This window comes from Humulus lupulus, chromosome 4, assembly GCF_963169125.1.
Source record: "Humulus lupulus chromosome 4, drHumLupu1.1, whole genome shotgun sequence".
In the NCBI taxonomy this organism is placed as follows: Eukaryota; Viridiplantae; Streptophyta; class Magnoliopsida; order Rosales; family Cannabaceae; genus Humulus; species Humulus lupulus.
In genome coordinates this window covers 1615089-1632432 of record NC_084796.1, presented here as the reverse complement: position 1 = coordinate 1632432, position 17344 = coordinate 1615089, and the positions used below count along the sequence as shown (strand labels likewise).

Here is a 17344-nt window from a genome sequence, read left to right as displayed (position 1 = left end):
GAATATGAATTTAATGTAATATCACTCATTCCATGTCCATGCATATAAATCTAGAGTACAAACTCTGTCCTATTTTGAAAAATTGATTCAATAATAATAAAGATGTGTTTTTTATGGATTAGGAGTATGAAATAATGAGTGAAAAGAAGGAAAGGTTGTAACTTGTGACTTGTACAGTTCAAGACACGTGGCACCATGGCAGAGCTCCACTTAGATAAGTGGTCCCACCACCAACGCTCCTTCTCATCCTCCTAAATTCGAATCCCAGCACAAAGCGCGAAATTTGAAGCAAAAAATAAATAAATAAATTACTAAAAAAGAAAGAAAAAAAAAGCTCTCTTTTCGAACTCAGAGACCAATAGTCACTCACAAACAAGTCTTTACTATTATTATATTATTTGTTTGAATTCTGCGTTAATCTCCAAGTCTTCTTCTTCTTCTTCTTCTTTCTCTGTTACAGAGAAGGAGAGTTTCAGAGATGAAGAAAGGTGGTCATGGTGGTAGGAGAAATGCACAGCAAGTGCTTTTCGATCTCAAACACAGAGTGGTTGTTGCACTGAACAAGGTTGGTGATAGAGATACTTACCAGCTTGGAGTAGATGAGCTTGAGAAGATTGCTCACTCTCTAACCCCAGATGGGATTCTCCCATTTCTCTCTTGTATTCTCGACACTGACTCCGAACACAAGACTGCTCTTCGTAAAGAATGTGTTCGACTCATGGGGAGCTTGCTCAGATACCATCCTCCCCAACTCATTGCACCCCATCTTTCCAAAATGGTCACTACCCTTCTCAAGAGGCTCAAGGACCCTGATTCTGTCGTCAGAGATGCCTGTGTTCAGACGGTTGCTCTCATGGCCTCCAAATTTAGTGACATCGATAGTGATGGTGATGCTGCGGTTGATGTGGATGGGAGACTCTTTGTCACTCTCGTTAGGCCGCTTTTTGAAGCTCTTGGGGAGCAGAATAGACAGGTGCAATGTGGGAGTGCATTGTGCTTGGCTGCAGTCATTGACAACACTCATAATCCACCACTTTCGCTTCTGCAGAGGATGTTGCTTCGAACCACTAAGATGCTCAAGAATCCTCATTTTCTGGCTAAACCAGCCATTATTGAGTTGAATAGGAGCATTATTCTGGTGAGTTGTTGTTGTATCTTGCTTGTGAATATTGTTAATTTTGATTGGTCTCTATTTTTAACAAATATGTTGATTCTATGGTTTGGTTTGATTAGATCTGTATATGTATATATGTGCTCAGGCTGGAGGTGCCCCAACACAGAACATATTAGTAACTGCAATGGGTAGCATTCAAGAATCTCTTAAAAGCAATGATTGGTCCACAAGAAAAGCTGCCTCTTTAGCACTAGCAGAGATAGCTTCAAGTGGAGCTTCTTTCTTGGGATCCCTTAAGCCTTCGTGTGTTCGATCCTTGGAGTCATGTCGGTTTGATAAGGTTAAGCCTGTTAGGGACACTGTGTTGCATGCCCTTCAGTGCTGGAAAACTCTTCCAGGATCTCATACTTCTCAACCTTCTGAAACTGGTTCTTCTATTAAAGGTCTGTAATTGTCTTCATTACTCAATGTTTTTTTTTTTATTTCTATTTAACTCTTTCAGTCTTATAATGGGTTGTATGCTTTTTGTACAGAAAATTACTGTGGAGATGACTACAGTGATCTAACAAGTGGTGGAGAATTGGGATGGAAAGATGTTGCATCTAAGAAAGTAAACAGTTCAGGTTCAAGCTCTACCAAGGCCAGGATTCCTTTGTCTGTTAGAAAAAAATGTAATCAAACTTATGTTCAAAGCTCCCTCAAATCCAACATCAACAATGATGATGATGATGATGATTGGCGTATTGAAATTGCTGTTCCAAAGACAACAAAGCAGCAGCAGCAGCATACTAATTCTTTGGCGGATCTTAACAATGAAGAATCCGAGGGTAGCTCTGTTACTAAGACTTATGAGAGAATGAGTACTGATGTTACAAGCTTGCAGGATATTGGATATGAATATGTTCACATGGATGACAAACAGGAAGAGTGCTCCTCTTCAATCTCCAATCTTCTTACTCATGACTTTGAAACCAAAATTGTTGAAGTTTGTCATGAAGGTGGTGGCTTGCCAAAGGCCAAGCCAACAGAAAGAAATCAGCAATTTTCACCTGAAAACATTGGTTGTGATGAGGAACAGATGTATTCTACCAAGATTCGGGATCGTGCAAGTCTCGATTCGACTGTGACAGAGTCTGCTCCAGGTTCACATTGTTGTTTGCAAATGGAAAATGAAATGAAATGTATTCGAAACCAACTTGTGCAGATTGAAGACAAACAATCAAGTTTAATGGATCTCTTACAGGTATAAGTTAAATGAATTACAAATCTTTTATATGTTCATTGACTCTATTCAAATCACCTAGAAATGAACAATGTACTACATGTTTGTGTGAACCATATCATTCTATGGTTCATTAAGCCTGAAGATTCTTATTTTGAGTAGTGCCATGCCATCCATAACATTTTCATTGCATCAGCTAGGAAGAAATGAACTATGTGTGTCTTGTCATGTGACCAATGATTCCATGCTTTGTTTTCCTCTATCATAATAAACAAAAGCCTAGAATTTGGTACCTATAGAGAACACTATATTGTTTTTCTCTCATACATCCTCCTAGTAATGGTTTCTTAACCCAACTATTTAAATTTTTACTCAGGTGTTTTCAACTGGAATAATGGATAGTTTGTCCATGTTACAATCAAGAGTGGTTGGTTTGGAAAATGTAGTGGATAGGCTAGCTCAAAATATTGTACAACGGGAAAGGGAGGAACTTTCCAGTCTAGCAAACTCCAAGCTGACCAAGCAAAGCCATGTCTTGCATTCTCCGAGGCTCTCTACATGCACTCCTAGGCCATCAGTAGATATTCAAAGTAGACAGCCTTCGTTGCTGTCTGCGAAAAGTAACGAAAATTGGGGCGAAAATGTATTCGAAAGCAACCTTAGAAACACTTCAACTAAACGGGGCTCGGAGTTGTGGTCTAATAATACTAAGGTAAATGTCATTAGGAATGCTACTGGCATGGACACCCAGAAATGTGTTAGGCAGGGGACAGGGAGAATGGGATATGGTCAAGCAAGAATTGATCCTATTTTCGGTTCAGCTTCTAGTGTTACAGCCAGAAGAAATGGTTTGGAAAATAAAAATAGCCTCTGGAAACGTGTGAAAGGTTTTCTGTGTGAAGGGGACCTTGAGTCTGCATATGAGGAAGCTCTTTCTTCTCGGGACGAGCAAGTTGTAATGGAGCTTTTCGACATAACTGGTCCTGTTCTGGAATGTTTATCCTCAAAAATGGTCGACGATGTTCTCAGTACTTTGGGATCATATCTCCAAGAACAGAAGTTTACAACTACCTTAGTTCCTTGGTTGCAGCAGGCAAGTCTGTTCTACAATTACAATGAGTTTAATTGTTGAGTTTGCTTTGTATAGTCTTTTGGGGATGCTTGAAAGTCTAGTAGAGATTCTTTTCTAGCTCTCTTTAATCTTAGTCTTCATGCATTAACAGTTTAACACTTTGTTTGTAGGTTGTTGACTTGAGTACTGCTCATGGACCAAATTACCTTGTGTCAACGGTAAAAGCTAGACAAAAGTTGTTATCTGCTGTTCAGGAGGCTCTAAGAATGGAATTCTCTAATCCTTTGGAGAAAAGATCCATAAACCAGATAGCAGCTAAGCTGCACCACGTATGGGGTAAGGTTCTTGTGTTAATAATATCAGCAGTAATTATGGTTAGATTTTGGTTTTGAATGGTAGAACTGATGCAGCATATGGCTACTAGGGTTGAGCATAAAATCCGAAAAACTTAAAAAAACCGAGTACATCGACTTTTCGAACATCGAAAAAACCAAAACTAATTAAACCGAACACCAAAAAAACAGTTAATGGCGTAAACTGGCACTGTTCGGTCGGTTTGAAAAATCCATGTGGACCGATCGGTTTGAACCGAAATCGACCGAACTTATAAATATGTACAGGTTATGTTATGCATATGAACTTTTAATTATATTTTCAAACTTTTCAATTTGTGAATGTAACTATATTCTATGTATTTATGTTTTAAAAAAGCACCAAAATAGATTCCAACAATTTAAAATTTTTAGTTTTTTTTTTTAACTAAAACGTTCTAAAAATTATGGAATTTAAAAAAAAAAAAATTAAACCGACCAAACCGCTGTCCAAAACGGTCAGTTTTTGTTATTTAATTAGTTTGGTCGGTCGGTTTTTGGATTGCACCAATCCGGACCGAAAACCAAATTTTGGATTTAATAATATGAGAAAACCGCCTAAACCAACCGATGCTCGGCCCTATGGCTAGTGAGTAGTATATCTATGTATTAACTAACTCTTGGCTTCATCATTATAAGTACATTATCTTACTACTATTCATTCTGAGCTTCTCTTTATTTTGTAGGAAAATGCTCTTGAAAGATTGGAAAATCTCAAGGCTATGATGTTGAACTAGCTTTGCTTCTTCTTCCGCCGGAGTCCACCGGAGATGTTACATGTTGGGGCCAGCCAGGTGTTGTGGTCAAATCAATCTGAAGTGTGAAAAAAGTGAAGCAAGTTGATGTGCAAATCCATATTTTTCACACTTAATTCAGGGGGTTCTGCTGAGACACAAGCTGTAATGTCATGACAACCTCTTTTGTAATTTTGTGGATTAAAGAATCAGTTTCTGTGTTGATTTCATGTCATGTTGAGGTTGTTTATTGTTATGATTATTAATTTGTCTAAACAAAGATGGGGGAGAGCATTATTAAGACCTCTTTAATTTCATTCATTGTGCCTTTGTTTAAGGCATAATGAGCTTCATAAAGAGTTGTACCATTTCCTCCACTTTCAAGCAATTCTTCTTCCTTGAGATTTCAACCATTTGACTCATTTGGCATTTTAGTTTTTGAGCCACTAAAATACCAGTCATATTAATGGGTGACGGTTTGCTGATACAAGAAGGGAGTTCTGTAAAAGCAACAGGACGAATTGCTCAGATACCGCTAAGTGAGGTTTTTTTGGGTCGTGTTATAAATGCACTGGCTAAACCTATTGATGGTCGAGGTGAAATTTTAGTTTCTGAATCTCATTTAATTGAATCTCCTGCTCTGGGTATTATTTCGAGACGTTCCGTATATGAGCCTCTTCAAATAGGATTTATTGTTAAAGATCAAAACATTACACCAACTGACGTGACAGTTTTATTTAACCATTTAGTTGAAATATTACGTCAGTTGATGTAATATTTTGGTGTACATATTATTGTTCTATAATAATAAGAATATTAATAAACGAGGACATATCTTTTATACAAGGTTTTTTTTTTTTTTTTGACAAAATAAATATAAATGGATACTTTTAATTACATACAAATTGACAAGCTTTTCTTGATTTTTTTTTTTTTTTGAGTTTGCTTGGGGAGCACCCAATATTTATATAGGTGCTTGTGCCCACATGCAATTCACACAAGTAATATGAATATGATATTTTAATTAATTTTGATGATGAAAAAGGAAACAAGTAAACTTGTCATTAATTATCATTCATTTACATTATTTTGCCCTATCAATATATTATTGGATTACCGGGGCTCTAAAAAATCCTATATAATATAACTAATTAATGAATAATATATTGTATTGTGCTCTCTTCAAGCCTCTTCCCCTCTTTCCTACTCGGTATCTTCGTCAAAGTAAGTATATACTTTATTTTATGAGAATTACTAAGGAGTACTATTGGTGCCCAATAACACAAGGATGTGACATATCGTTATTGGTGCAATTTAATATCGGTTCTCACATATTTGAATTTAATAAGTATTATAGGGTATTGCTAACCAACCAACCATATAAGGTGTCACACTTTAAGGTGATATAATAACACTCTTATTTTATTGAACGATTGTTTCTCCTTGCAGATCAGTTTGGGGTTATTTATATATATTTTGTGTCGATATTTTATTGTTCAATCTAATATAATTCTTCATCTTAGTTCAGAATCTCTGGTAATTAGAGATTGTTGGGGAAGATTGAGGAGATTTTAAACAATCCCAAATCGCAGATCAGTTCACATATAAGTAAGTCACTCATAGTGAGTTCCCTCGGTGGTCCAGCCTTAGTCAGTATTTGAATCCTATCAAAACTAATATGACCAAGGAAAATATGCCAAAGGTAAATCATGTTGTTATTGACATCTTGTCATTTAGTAATGAAAAAAGCTATGAAATCCTTTAAGCAACCAAATAAAAGTAGAAAGAGTCTTTAACCAAGTAACTCCCAGCCAAATAGTAGAATGACCAAAAATAAATAAAGTGCTGGATCATCTATGGGGCTCCAAGAAGCAATTCTAAACAACATCTTAGAAAATTACCACTTTAATTTCATTTATTATGCCTTTGTTTAAGGCTTGTTCTACAAAACAACTAGCTTAAAAGAATCTTAAATTCTCATTTAGAGAAGAAAAAAAAACTTAGCAAACATACAACAACAAATGGATAGAGCAGCTGAGAAGGGATCTTATACAGTTCAACCTTCTATCCCTATATTTGGTACAATCAATCAACTCAACTCAACTCAACTCAACGTCTTGTGGAAGCTGATTTCTCATCGTCCACCATAGGAGGCTGGTTATGACGCTCGAAAAAGTCACTTGGAGGCTCACTCTTGCTCCTTCCATTTCCTGGCTTGCTCCTGGGATAGGCCTCAGCTGCCTTTACACCGTTGCTTCTGTACACGCTTTTCTTATCTTCAAAAGATGAAGGGGCAGCAGCGTTGGGAGCTTCGTAAAGAGTTATACCGCTTCCTCCACTTTGAAGCAATTCCTCTTCCTGATTCTCCTCGTTTGTCTGAAAAGTCTCTAGGATTTCAACCACTTGACTCATGAGAGGCCTGCCTTTCGGGTTCTGACTAAGGCATTGGTATGCCAAATGGGCCACCTTCATTGCAGTTTTGGCTGAGTACTGCCCTTCTATCCTGGGGTCTAAAATCCGCAGAAGCTTCTTGTTATGGTTTAAAAGTGGACGTGCCCACTCGACAAGGTTGTGTTCTCGGCTTGGTCTGCTCTTGTCCATCGCTCTCCTTCCAATAAGCATCTCAAGTAGCACCACTCCAAATCCATAAATATCGCTCCGTGCTGTTAGATGTCCTGTTTACAATCAACTCACCTACTTAGTTTTTGAGCCACTAAAATACCAAAATCATTTGAAAGGATACTACTAAATGAAAAACAAAGGAATCAAGTAGATTACTATACCCTTGTAAATATCAATGCATATATAATAATCAACTTTCTACCAAACAATAATATGTGTTCAACTCTTCAAAGAAGCAGAAGTGAAAGCTTTATCTTTTCAAGATTGGTTGAGGGATTAGTAGTCCCAACTTCCAACTCCCTGTATTTGATTTCTCTTTACTAATCTAATGAAAATTTCTGTTTATTAAAGCAAAAGAAAAAGTGTACAGACTTTAAAAAGTGATAAAGGGATTAATTTTATTTATAATAAAACATCTTTTCCATACTCCAATCAACAAAGGGGTAGAAGAAGTTGACTAAAACATATCTGATTGATAACAAATCCATTCAACTCACCTGTCATTACATACTCAGGAGCAGCATATCCATATGTACCCATCACCCGTGTCGAAACATGGGTTTGATCTCCCATAGGCCCTTCCTTTGCAAGACCAAAGTCCGAAAGTTTAGCATTGAAGCCCTGCAAGTTTTTCATCAACCGTCACTTTCAGCACATGATTCGTTCTTGTTTTGAGTTAGATAGAAACTTTAGTATAGTACTCCCAAATTGCAAAAAGAATCATGAGAAAAGTACATTTGAGTCGAATACAATGCAAATATTATAACTAACCGCGTCTAACAAGATGTTTGAGGTCTTGAAATCGCGGTATATGATAGGTCTTTCTGCACCATGAAGAAAAGCAAGTCCCTTTGCAGCATCTAAAGCAATCTTCATTCTCCTTGCCCAAGTCAGCGTGCATCCCACTCCTATGATCCAAAACAAGTACAAAATCAAATAAGACACAAATAGAAACCAGATTCCTTTAAACATGTAATGAGAACCATGATACATATCTCACTCTTCCAAATAAATATAAATATATATATATATATATTTATGAAACATCCTTGGAATTGGGTGGATGCTGAACCCTCAAGTATGGTCTCTAAATTGCATAACACACAAACTTACTGCGGAAAAGATGTTTTTCTAGGCTGCCACTTGCCATGTATTCATACACCAAAAGCCTATGCTCATCCTCACAGCAGTATCCAATAAGCTTTACAAGATTATCATGTCTGAGCTGTCCAAGGTAGTTAACCTCAGCCTGCAACTCAAGAAAAAAAGGACAACAAACAATGAAATCAAAGAAATACAAAACAGTACCTTCCCAACTCCTAAAAATTCAAAAGCATCCAGGCACAGGCACAGGCACAGAAGATAAATGAAATGAAAGAAAGAAAGAAAGAAAGAGTGAAATTGATATATACCAGCCATTCTCTGTCACCTTGGTAGCCTTCTCTATTAAGTTCCTTAATGGCAACTTGAATGGTAGTGTAATCAGAGCGCACAGACTCATCAATAAGTCCTTTATAAACCACTCCAAATCCACCCTCACCCAGAACCAAATCAGGGCGGAATCTCTTTGTGGCTAGCCTCATCTCCTCATATGTAAAGATGTCAACATTGCTGTATCCAGGATTCTGGCGCAGATCTTTCACATCCCTGGGAGCCAAGGGAGTGCTGCTTCTGCTTCTGCTTCTTTCTGACTCAGAAGGGGTACTCACAGATGCTGCAAGTCCTACTTCAATATGTATATTTTTTTGCATAAGAAAACAAAAATGGAAAAGTCATTTTTTCAAAACTCTCTAATCTATCATAGTCTTTTGTAACTGCAAGAAAGAAGCATAATACTTCAAAAGGTGAGGGCTTTAATGGAATTTTTTTTCGGTTATGGGATCAAATATTGTAAATAAATAAATAAAAGCAATAACTTTGGTGTTAAGCAATATCTCTCTAATGTTATAGTCTATTGTAAATGCAAGAGAGAAGCAGACTGGTTGAGAAGGTGGGGGCTTTAATGCTAATTTTTTCAATTATGGGATCAAAAGTGCTGTATTTAATGCTAATTAAAAGCAGTAACTTTTGCTGTTTTCTTAGTGGTTGGAAATGAAGTGATCAAGGAAACAAAATAAAGGGCAGTTATATTCGATCAAACCCAGAAAGAAAACACAAGTTTGAGTGTAAAAAATGTACAAACAAAGCTTCTTCTTCTTCTTCTTCTTCTTAAACAAAATGATGAAAATGTGATTTACCAGGAATCTTCTTAATGGAGTGGTGAGGATCATCTTCAATACTGAAACAAATCCCCATGAGATTTTCAACTCAAAAGATGTCACATTTCATAGCCTCCGATCGAGAATGGCTTTCATTCGCTGGATTTCGATCTGGGTCACTGGCAAACCACAAGATTGGAGAGAGAGAGAGAGAGGGAGACGAAGGGAGAGAAAGACAGAGACAGAGGAAGCAGAGTTGAAGATGGGGTGGGTCAGACCAAAGAAATGGTTTGGGCTTTGTTTGCTTTCAGGCCCTTTTTGTCCAAAACATCACTTTTTTTTTGTTCTATTTTTAGAATTATTTATTTTAGTGACTTGTTAGAATTTTAACAATTATGACATTTTCTTTTGACCATGTTAAACAGATAGTGATGGTTGAGTCAAAAATGTTTGTTCTCTCAATCTATTGTACATCTTCTCCAATTAATCATTTAGCCTTAAGAGAAAAAGGTCTCATAATATAATCTTTGTTGGAGAAAAAGAAGGTGATGGGTTAGTGAATGGTGCTTAGTTTTCATAAACTAATTGACTTAATTAGCTATGTATAGATTAACAAGTTTTCATCAACTAACCTAACCATAATAAGTATTAAATCTTAATGACTTAATTTGCTATAGACATTGCAAAGGTTTGTTTGGTTTGGTTTGGTTTGGTTGGTGCATGGTAATGTGGAAAGTGGAAAGTGGTGCATGGTAAGAAGCATGAGGTTCCATCTCAAAACCAATTGGTGATGAGTGGAGTAACTCATACTCTTATAAATGGTGTGATGATCCCACTTACTTTCCATGTGGGATTCTATTCTCTAACATCCCCCCTCAAGATGGTGGCTACTTTTGCTCACCAATCTTGGACGGCTCGATCGCAAGTGGCTCGTTGGCTCTTTTGGCTCTCTATCCCCGAATCACAAATGGTTTTGGATTTGGATCGGACATACTCGTTAGAGTTTTCTTTGACTCTGATACCATGTTATAATGTGGAAAGTGGTGCATGGTAAGAAGCATGAGGTTCCATCTCAAAACCAATTGGTGATGAGTGGAGTAACTCATACTCTTATAAATAGTATGATGTTCCTACTTACTTTCCATGTGGGATTCTATTCTCTAACAGGAAACATATTTTTTTATGATTACACTAACGGATCGAAAACTACACTACTTGATGATGACGATAATAATAATAAATTTAGTGTTATTAATTTATTAGTATATTATTAATTATGATTTGAAAAAACTATAGGTTAAAGTCAAGTAATAAAACATGTAAGCAATACTCCCATAAAGTTTATAGAATGAACGATATGAGAGTAATGATTTAAATTATTTGATAAGAATGACAAAGAAACTACTGAAATACCTCTCAAAATTCTATCTTCTTCAATGAGGAAATACATTTACAAATTGCTCGCCGAGGAAAGAGGCTTTCGTTCTCGTGGAGCATGGAAGCTAATACAACTCGATGACAAGTTTGGGTTGTTTCACCGCAACACCAGTTGCGCTGTTCTCGAACCTTTGTGCTGCTCCTGATGGTTGGACACAGGTGGCGATGCAGCGGGTGGGGCGTGGTAGCCTTGTGATGGGTGTGGATTTGGTTTGTGTTAGGCCAATGCGAGGCGCCATTTTTGTTGAGCAAGACATCACAAGACTACCCGAATGCAAGCTGAACATCAAAGAGGTGCATGATCTAGGGCAAAGGTGGAAAGAGTAAGATGCATGGCAAAAGGAAGCTCAAAAAAGGGCCAAAGGATTTCAATTTTAATAATTTCAAAAGATGTGTCCTTGGAATAAATTTAATTGTCTCCAACTCAAAATGAAGATGTGAAAAGTACAAGGAAAGGGCTCAAGAGCATCAAAGCACTTGATATATGTTCTTAGGCAAATTTATACAACATGGAATAATACAAAAATACAAATATGAGACCTCCTAAACTCACAAGCATTTGACTAACATAAATTAATTTCAAATATTGACAAACACAAAATAAAATAGATCAAAATTCTAACATTAACACTTATTGGAGCTTCGGTGCTAGGTTTTAGATTATGTTCGCCAAGAACTTCGAACTTCAAGTGTATTGAAAAAAACGATGTCTGAATTCCAAAATAACTTGAGTTTTGCAAATTCTTCATTCTCAATACATTTGACTCTTAACAAACTCTGTGTTTGATCTTTTTATTCTTTAAGCTTTATATTAATTTAACAAATGATGAAAAAGTCAGTTAAAAAAGATAGTTTGTAATCTAAACAGATATCATTTTAAAAAAAAAAAAACATCATTGATAATGTTTTTGTTTAATTTTTCCTCTAATTTGTTTATGTCATTATATTATACATAATATTGTTTATTTATTTAAAATTTAAATGATAATTATAAAAAATAATTAATAATTTTTCTAAATAAATTTAAGAATGCACGTTACTTGCACCGACTATAATACGTATTGTTAGTTTAAGGGAAAATATCAGTTTAGTCTCTGTATTTTGTTGAAATACTCGATCGATCTCTATGTTGTTAAATGACAATTCAGACTATTTATTTTGCAAAATGTATCTAAATAATACCCTAACCCTAATTTTGGCAAAATATTTTTTCAATATGACTAAAATAATTATATTTTTTTTATAATTTAGTTAACTAAAAACGAAAAATAAAACAAAGAAATATATTTTAATGATGAAAATAATTATAAAAATATTTTTCAATTAATTAAAAAAAAAAAACATGATATAAATTTCAAATTCTCTAATTAACTAATTAAAACGTGAGGACATTCTTAATAAAAAAAATCAAAATTTAAACTAATCCTAAATTTTAATTAAAAAACAAAACACAAACTAAAACAAAATTAAATCAATCCTAATCCCAAAAATGAAAACATGATCCAAACTATTTTTTCCCTTATCATCATCTTCTTCAGCCTCCCATCAACCCCATCCATCATCGCCCTGTCCCCAACCATCTTTACCCACTCTGCCCACTTCTTTTTTTATGTATTTATTTATTTGTCTATCAACGAGACTTTCAGTGCATATTGTACAAATCGATTGTTTAGCATTTGTGTCTGCTTTCACTAAGCGACATACATTTTACAATGACCTTGAGTTCTTGTAAGAGGATATAGCAAGTATGTTATCCATATTTTCATGAGTATCCTTAATATATGTTCGTCGTTCGGCCAATATGACTGCTCATGGATTAGTTGTGCACACTCTTAAAATTGACAGACAACTTGACGTTATACCTGATTTTTTTTTGGATATTTAGTCTTTTTAGGTTGTATAACATTATATTTTTTTTAATGAAGTTTTTCATTGCCACAAAAAAAATCTAAATATATAAACAAAATCACAAAACACAGATCAAGCCCTAAAAGCAACTCAAAGCAAATCATCAAACCATACAAAATCTAAATAGAAGCACACTATATGGATGAGCCAAAATTATTAAATCTCTACAAAAGTAGAGCATAAAAGCATTGCCTAACACTCTAGTCACTTTCTCAATAGAGCAAAGCTTGAAGACCAATGCCAGAAACCCCTTGACTCCCAAATCTAAGATCCTTATGCGCTAAGGACATCAGATCTCGCACCACAAAAAGGAGTCAAAGACAGATCCAGGTGAGATCGAGCTTCCTATCAACAAAATTTACTCGTTGAGCCTCCATCAGCTAGATTCAGCGAGCCTCTTGTCAACTATATCCTCGCCCATTAACGAATGGAAACGATGGAGGCATCGACGTCCGACCCATAAACAAGGATGATGGAGACAACTAGAGTGTTGAGCGACGATCAAGGCAACCATGACCATAGATGGGTGATGTTTATGATGAAGAAGAAGAAGAATGAATAAGAATGAAACGAAAAAGAAAATGGAAAAGTATGATTTATTTTATTAATTAAAATTTGGTTTATTATTATTTTGATTTTTGATTATAATTATGATTTTTTAATTAAAACAAGTTTAAAATTTTAATGAATTTAAATATATTTTAATAATTTCCAAACAAATATATATTTTTTAAAAATTATTTCTATTATTAAAATGTATTTTTTTTTATTTTTTAAATTAAATAATTTATAAAATTAAAAATATTTATTCATATTTAAAAATATTTTGATCAAAATTAAATTTAAATTTAAGATAACACTATTTTAAATAAATTTGTAAAATACATAATTCAAATTTTCATTGAATAAAATACAAAATCTAGTTGATTATTATTGAAAAATACAACTATAGACTAGTATTGCATGGTAAAAAAAAAACTAAATTAATGAAATATAATTTTTTTCGAAAGGGATAAATATTTTTATTAAGAGATATAAAAATTTAATTTAATTTAATATATATATATTTTTATAAATGAAATGTTAATATGTATATATATTTTCCCGGTGTCCCAATCCAATAACGTAATTTGGAAAAAGGAATAAACACAAGTTAGGGTTTTTCAGTCTCATAAGCATAGAACCAAACCCTAGGATTACAGCTATGGTTACCGCCGGATTCGAGGTGGGAGTGGTTCCCTTTAACCCAGATGGCTGGGGTCCGATGGAATCAACCTCCACAGCCGCCGTCGGCTCCAACCTCCCTCTCAACGTTCCTTTTGCCCCATTCTCTCGCTCTGACAAGCTCGGCCGAATCGCCGATTGGACCAGAAACTTCAACAATCAGTCCAGGCCCAAGAATCCCTCCGATTCCGCCTTTGATTTCTCCAACGACGATTCCTTCCCCGGATCTGCCGATGACGACTCCTCATTCAGATTGGTCGACGGCAAACCTCCACCGCGCCCCAAATTCGGACCCAAATGGAGGTACCAGCAGCAGAGACAGCTCCCTCAGCGACGCGACGAGGAGGTCGAGGCCCGGAAGCGCGAGGCCGAGAAGGAGCGCGCCCGACGTGACCGTCACTACAACAATAACCGGTCCAATGTCAACCAGTTTAGGCGTGAGGCGGCCGTGTTCAAATCCTCAGTGGATATTCAGCCGGAGTGGAATATGCTTGATCAGATCCCATTCTCAACTTTCTCCAAGCTCTCCTTCAATGTTCCCGAGCCAGAGGACCTCCTCCTCTGTGGCGGCCTCGAATTCTATGACCGGTCATTCGATCGGACCGCGCCGAAGAATGAGCGGCGGCTTGAGCGGTTCAAGAACCGCAATTTCTTCAAAGTCACTACTACTGATGACCCAATTATCCGAAGGCTTGCTAATGAGGATAAAGCCACTGTCTTTGCCACTGACACTATATTATCCTCTCTTATGTGCGCGCCCAGGTCTGTGTATTCCTGGGATATTGTGATCCAGCGAGTTGGGAACAAGCTATTTTTCGATAAAAGAGATGGGTCGCAGTTGGATTTGCTTTCGGTTCACGAGACCTCTCAGGAGCCTTTGCCCGAGGCCAAGGATGATATCAATTCTGCCTATTCTTTGAGTGTTGAGGCTGCTTATATCAACCAGAATTTCTCGCAACAAGTCTTGGTTAGGGACGGTAATAAGGTGACCTTCGATGAGCCTAATCCTTTTGCTAATGAAGGAGAGGAGGTAGCTTCGGTGGCTTATAGATACAGAAGGTGGAAGCTTGATGAGAACATGTATCTTGTTGCTCGATGCGAGGTTCAGAGTGTTGTTGAGGTCAACAAGCAGAGATCTTTCCTGACCTTGAATGCTCTCAATGAATTTGATCATAAGTACTCCGGCGATTGGAGGCAAAAGTTGGAGAGTCAGAGGGGTGCGGTTTTGGCTACTGAGCTTAAGAACAACGCTAATAAGTTGGCTAAATGGACCGCGCAAGCCCTTTTGGCTAGCGCAGATTTGATGAAGTTGGGATATGTTTCGAGGGTTCATCCTCGTGACCATTTCAATCATGTGATTTTGGCTGTTGTTGGATACAAACCAAGAGAGTTTGCAGCTCAGATCAACCTCAACACTTCAAATATGTGGGGCATTGTGAAATCTATTGTGGACTTGTGCATGAAATTGAAAGAGGGCAAGTATGTTCTGGTGAAGGATCCTTCTAAACCTCAAGTTAGAATTTATGAAGTGCCTTCTGATGCTTTTGAGAATGATTACGTTGAAGAACCACTGCCCGAGGATGAGCAAGTGCAGCCCCTGGCCGAGAATGCTGATGGTGAGGCAAATGATGCTGCAGTTGATGTGGAAGATAAGCCAATTGAAGCTGAAGCTTGATTTGGTTAGGTAGTTTTTCTATCACTACTACTGCTTACTTTATTTTTATTGACTCGTGTCACTAGTTCTGTGTTGATGTCATATTTTTGTGACAAAAGCTTATAATGATTTCTGTTTTGCTAGTTTACTTTTCATATGTGCTAAGCTTTTGTACATGTTTGATCTAGATAAACAATGTGTCAGTATTGGTTTTGGCTGTATAGATTTGTAAGGAAATAGAAGTTACTAGACTCTAGTAATCAATCAGCACACTTGTCTTTAGAAAGTTTTTTGCATATGACATAGAAATGTGATGGCAAAGATATAATATATGTTTTATACACAATCACACTTAAAGTGGTACTGCTCTGTGCTGATCCTCATTCTTGCAGGGATTAATAATTGAGCACTGCTATTTCATTGTTAACTGGATTGGATTCCTGAAGTGGGAGTTGTGCTAGTGGATTTTTCCAAATCTTTTAACTTGTTTAAAGTTGTAGCCTTCCGTTCATTGTTAACTGGATTCAACTCATCATGTTAGATTTTGTCAGGGGATTCTTCAAGTCTGTTAACTTGATTGAATAGTAGTCTTTCTTTCATTGTTAACTGTATTCTATTCCTCATTTTGAATTTTGCTAGCTGATTCTTCAATCCTTCAGCTTTGATTAATGCAGTATTCTTTCTTTCATAATCAACTGGATTTGATTAGTCATGTATGGTTTTGTTAGTGGAATCTTCAAGTCTTTAAACCTGATTAAAGTAGTAGCCCTTCTTTCATTTCTAGACAAATTGAGTTAAGAGTTTTTTTTTATCTTAATTTTGGTATCCTTGTTTTGTTTTAGCTTCAAATTGTTCAATTATAAGCTGCTGATGATAGCACACAAATGATTATTCTTTGTTTTCAGAGAACAGAGGTGCAAGGATGGAGCAGGACAGCAGCAGCAGAAGCAGCATAGCTATGTTTCTGATAACAAAACCTTCATTTTTGTTTATTTATTTTCTTTGTTTTCGAAAACCCTGTAATAGATCTCAAAGAGCACACACTTCGTAGTTGGAAGTTGTCTACTTTATTATTTCTATAGACTTGTGTTCTTCGTGTCATACTATACATACTATTGTGGTGAGTGTGGCCCAAGTTTTTGACCAGTTCTGCTGTGTTGAGTGTGGTGATTTCTCTCTTTATTTCCAGTTTACTTTTCGTATATGCTAAACTTTGACATGGTTAATATTGACAAGATAAACCATGTGTTAATATTTGTTTTGGCTTACATAGATTGTTGGTAGGGAAATAGAAGTTATTGACTTTAGTAATCATTGAAATCAGTACACCAGTCTTTAGATATTTTTTTTGATTGTTGAAATACATGACATAAAACTGTCTGTGTTAGTAAAGATACGATGTAATCCTCGTTCTTGCTTAACTAGATTGTTGGACTTTGTTAACCTTTCTTTCATTGTTAAGACTTCGATTTGTCATGTTAACAAGATATTTGAAAATCCAAGAGTGACTATTTAAGTCTTAGCTCTCGGTGTTTACAACTCGCGAACAATTTTTGGCGCAATTTTTTTTATGAATGTGTATATTGTAGCTATTTAGAGCATCTTGTAAATTTTCAAAAATTCTGAATAATTTACGGTAACGAAAATTAGGTTCAAACATGTTGCACGTGTGACTAATTATTTTTATGCGCGTGGAAAACATGTTTGAACTTAGTTTTCAGTATTCTAAACTATTCGAAATTTTCTGAAAATTTGCAGGATGCTCTAAATAGCTACAATATACACGGT

The 17344-nt window shown here is 36.1% G+C and overlaps 3 protein-coding genes across 4 annotated transcripts; 2 read left to right on the top strand and 1 right to left on the bottom strand.

The window, feature by feature from the left end:
* Nucleotides 1-105: 105 nt before the first annotated feature.
* On the top strand, nucleotides 106-4946 carry LOC133829578 (TORTIFOLIA1-like protein 2). The gene is made up of 6 exons (XM_062259295.1): nucleotides 106-1138; nucleotides 1260-1557; nucleotides 1648-2357; nucleotides 2713-3429; nucleotides 3579-3744; nucleotides 4466-4946. Exons 1-6 carry the CDS (start codon nucleotides 479-481, stop codon nucleotides 4477-4479), a joined length of 2565 nt encoding a protein of 854 aa, XP_062115279.1. The 5' UTR covers nucleotides 106-478; the 3' UTR covers nucleotides 4480-4946.
* A 1454-nt stretch (nucleotides 4947-6400) lies between these two features.
* LOC133829580 (probable serine/threonine-protein kinase PBL17) lies at nucleotides 6401-9585 on the bottom strand. 2 transcript variants are annotated; one of them, XM_062259297.1, is made up of 6 exons: nucleotides 9373-9585; nucleotides 8548-8861; nucleotides 8249-8384; nucleotides 7907-8043; nucleotides 7633-7756; nucleotides 6401-7188 (listed from the first exon to the last, which is right to left on the bottom strand). In XM_062259297.1, exons 1-6 carry the CDS (start codon nucleotides 9428-9430, stop codon nucleotides 6623-6625), a joined length of 1335 nt encoding a protein of 444 aa, XP_062115281.1. In that variant the 5' UTR covers nucleotides 9431-9585; the 3' UTR covers nucleotides 6401-6622. The 2 variants fall into 2 exon arrangements, with proteins under 2 accessions (XP_062115281.1, XP_062115282.1); XM_062259298.1 differs by having other exon boundaries at nucleotides 8548-8858.
* A 4213-nt stretch (nucleotides 9586-13798) lies between these two features.
* LOC133829577 (eukaryotic translation initiation factor 3 subunit D-like) lies at nucleotides 13799-16702 on the top strand. Its single transcript, XM_062259294.1, has 2 exons — nucleotides 13799-15586; nucleotides 16462-16702. Exon 1 carries the CDS (start codon nucleotides 13883-13885, stop codon nucleotides 15575-15577), a length of 1695 nt encoding a protein of 564 aa, XP_062115278.1. The 5' UTR covers nucleotides 13799-13882; the 3' UTR covers nucleotides 15578-15586; nucleotides 16462-16702.
* Nucleotides 16703-17344: the final 642 nt, after the last annotated feature.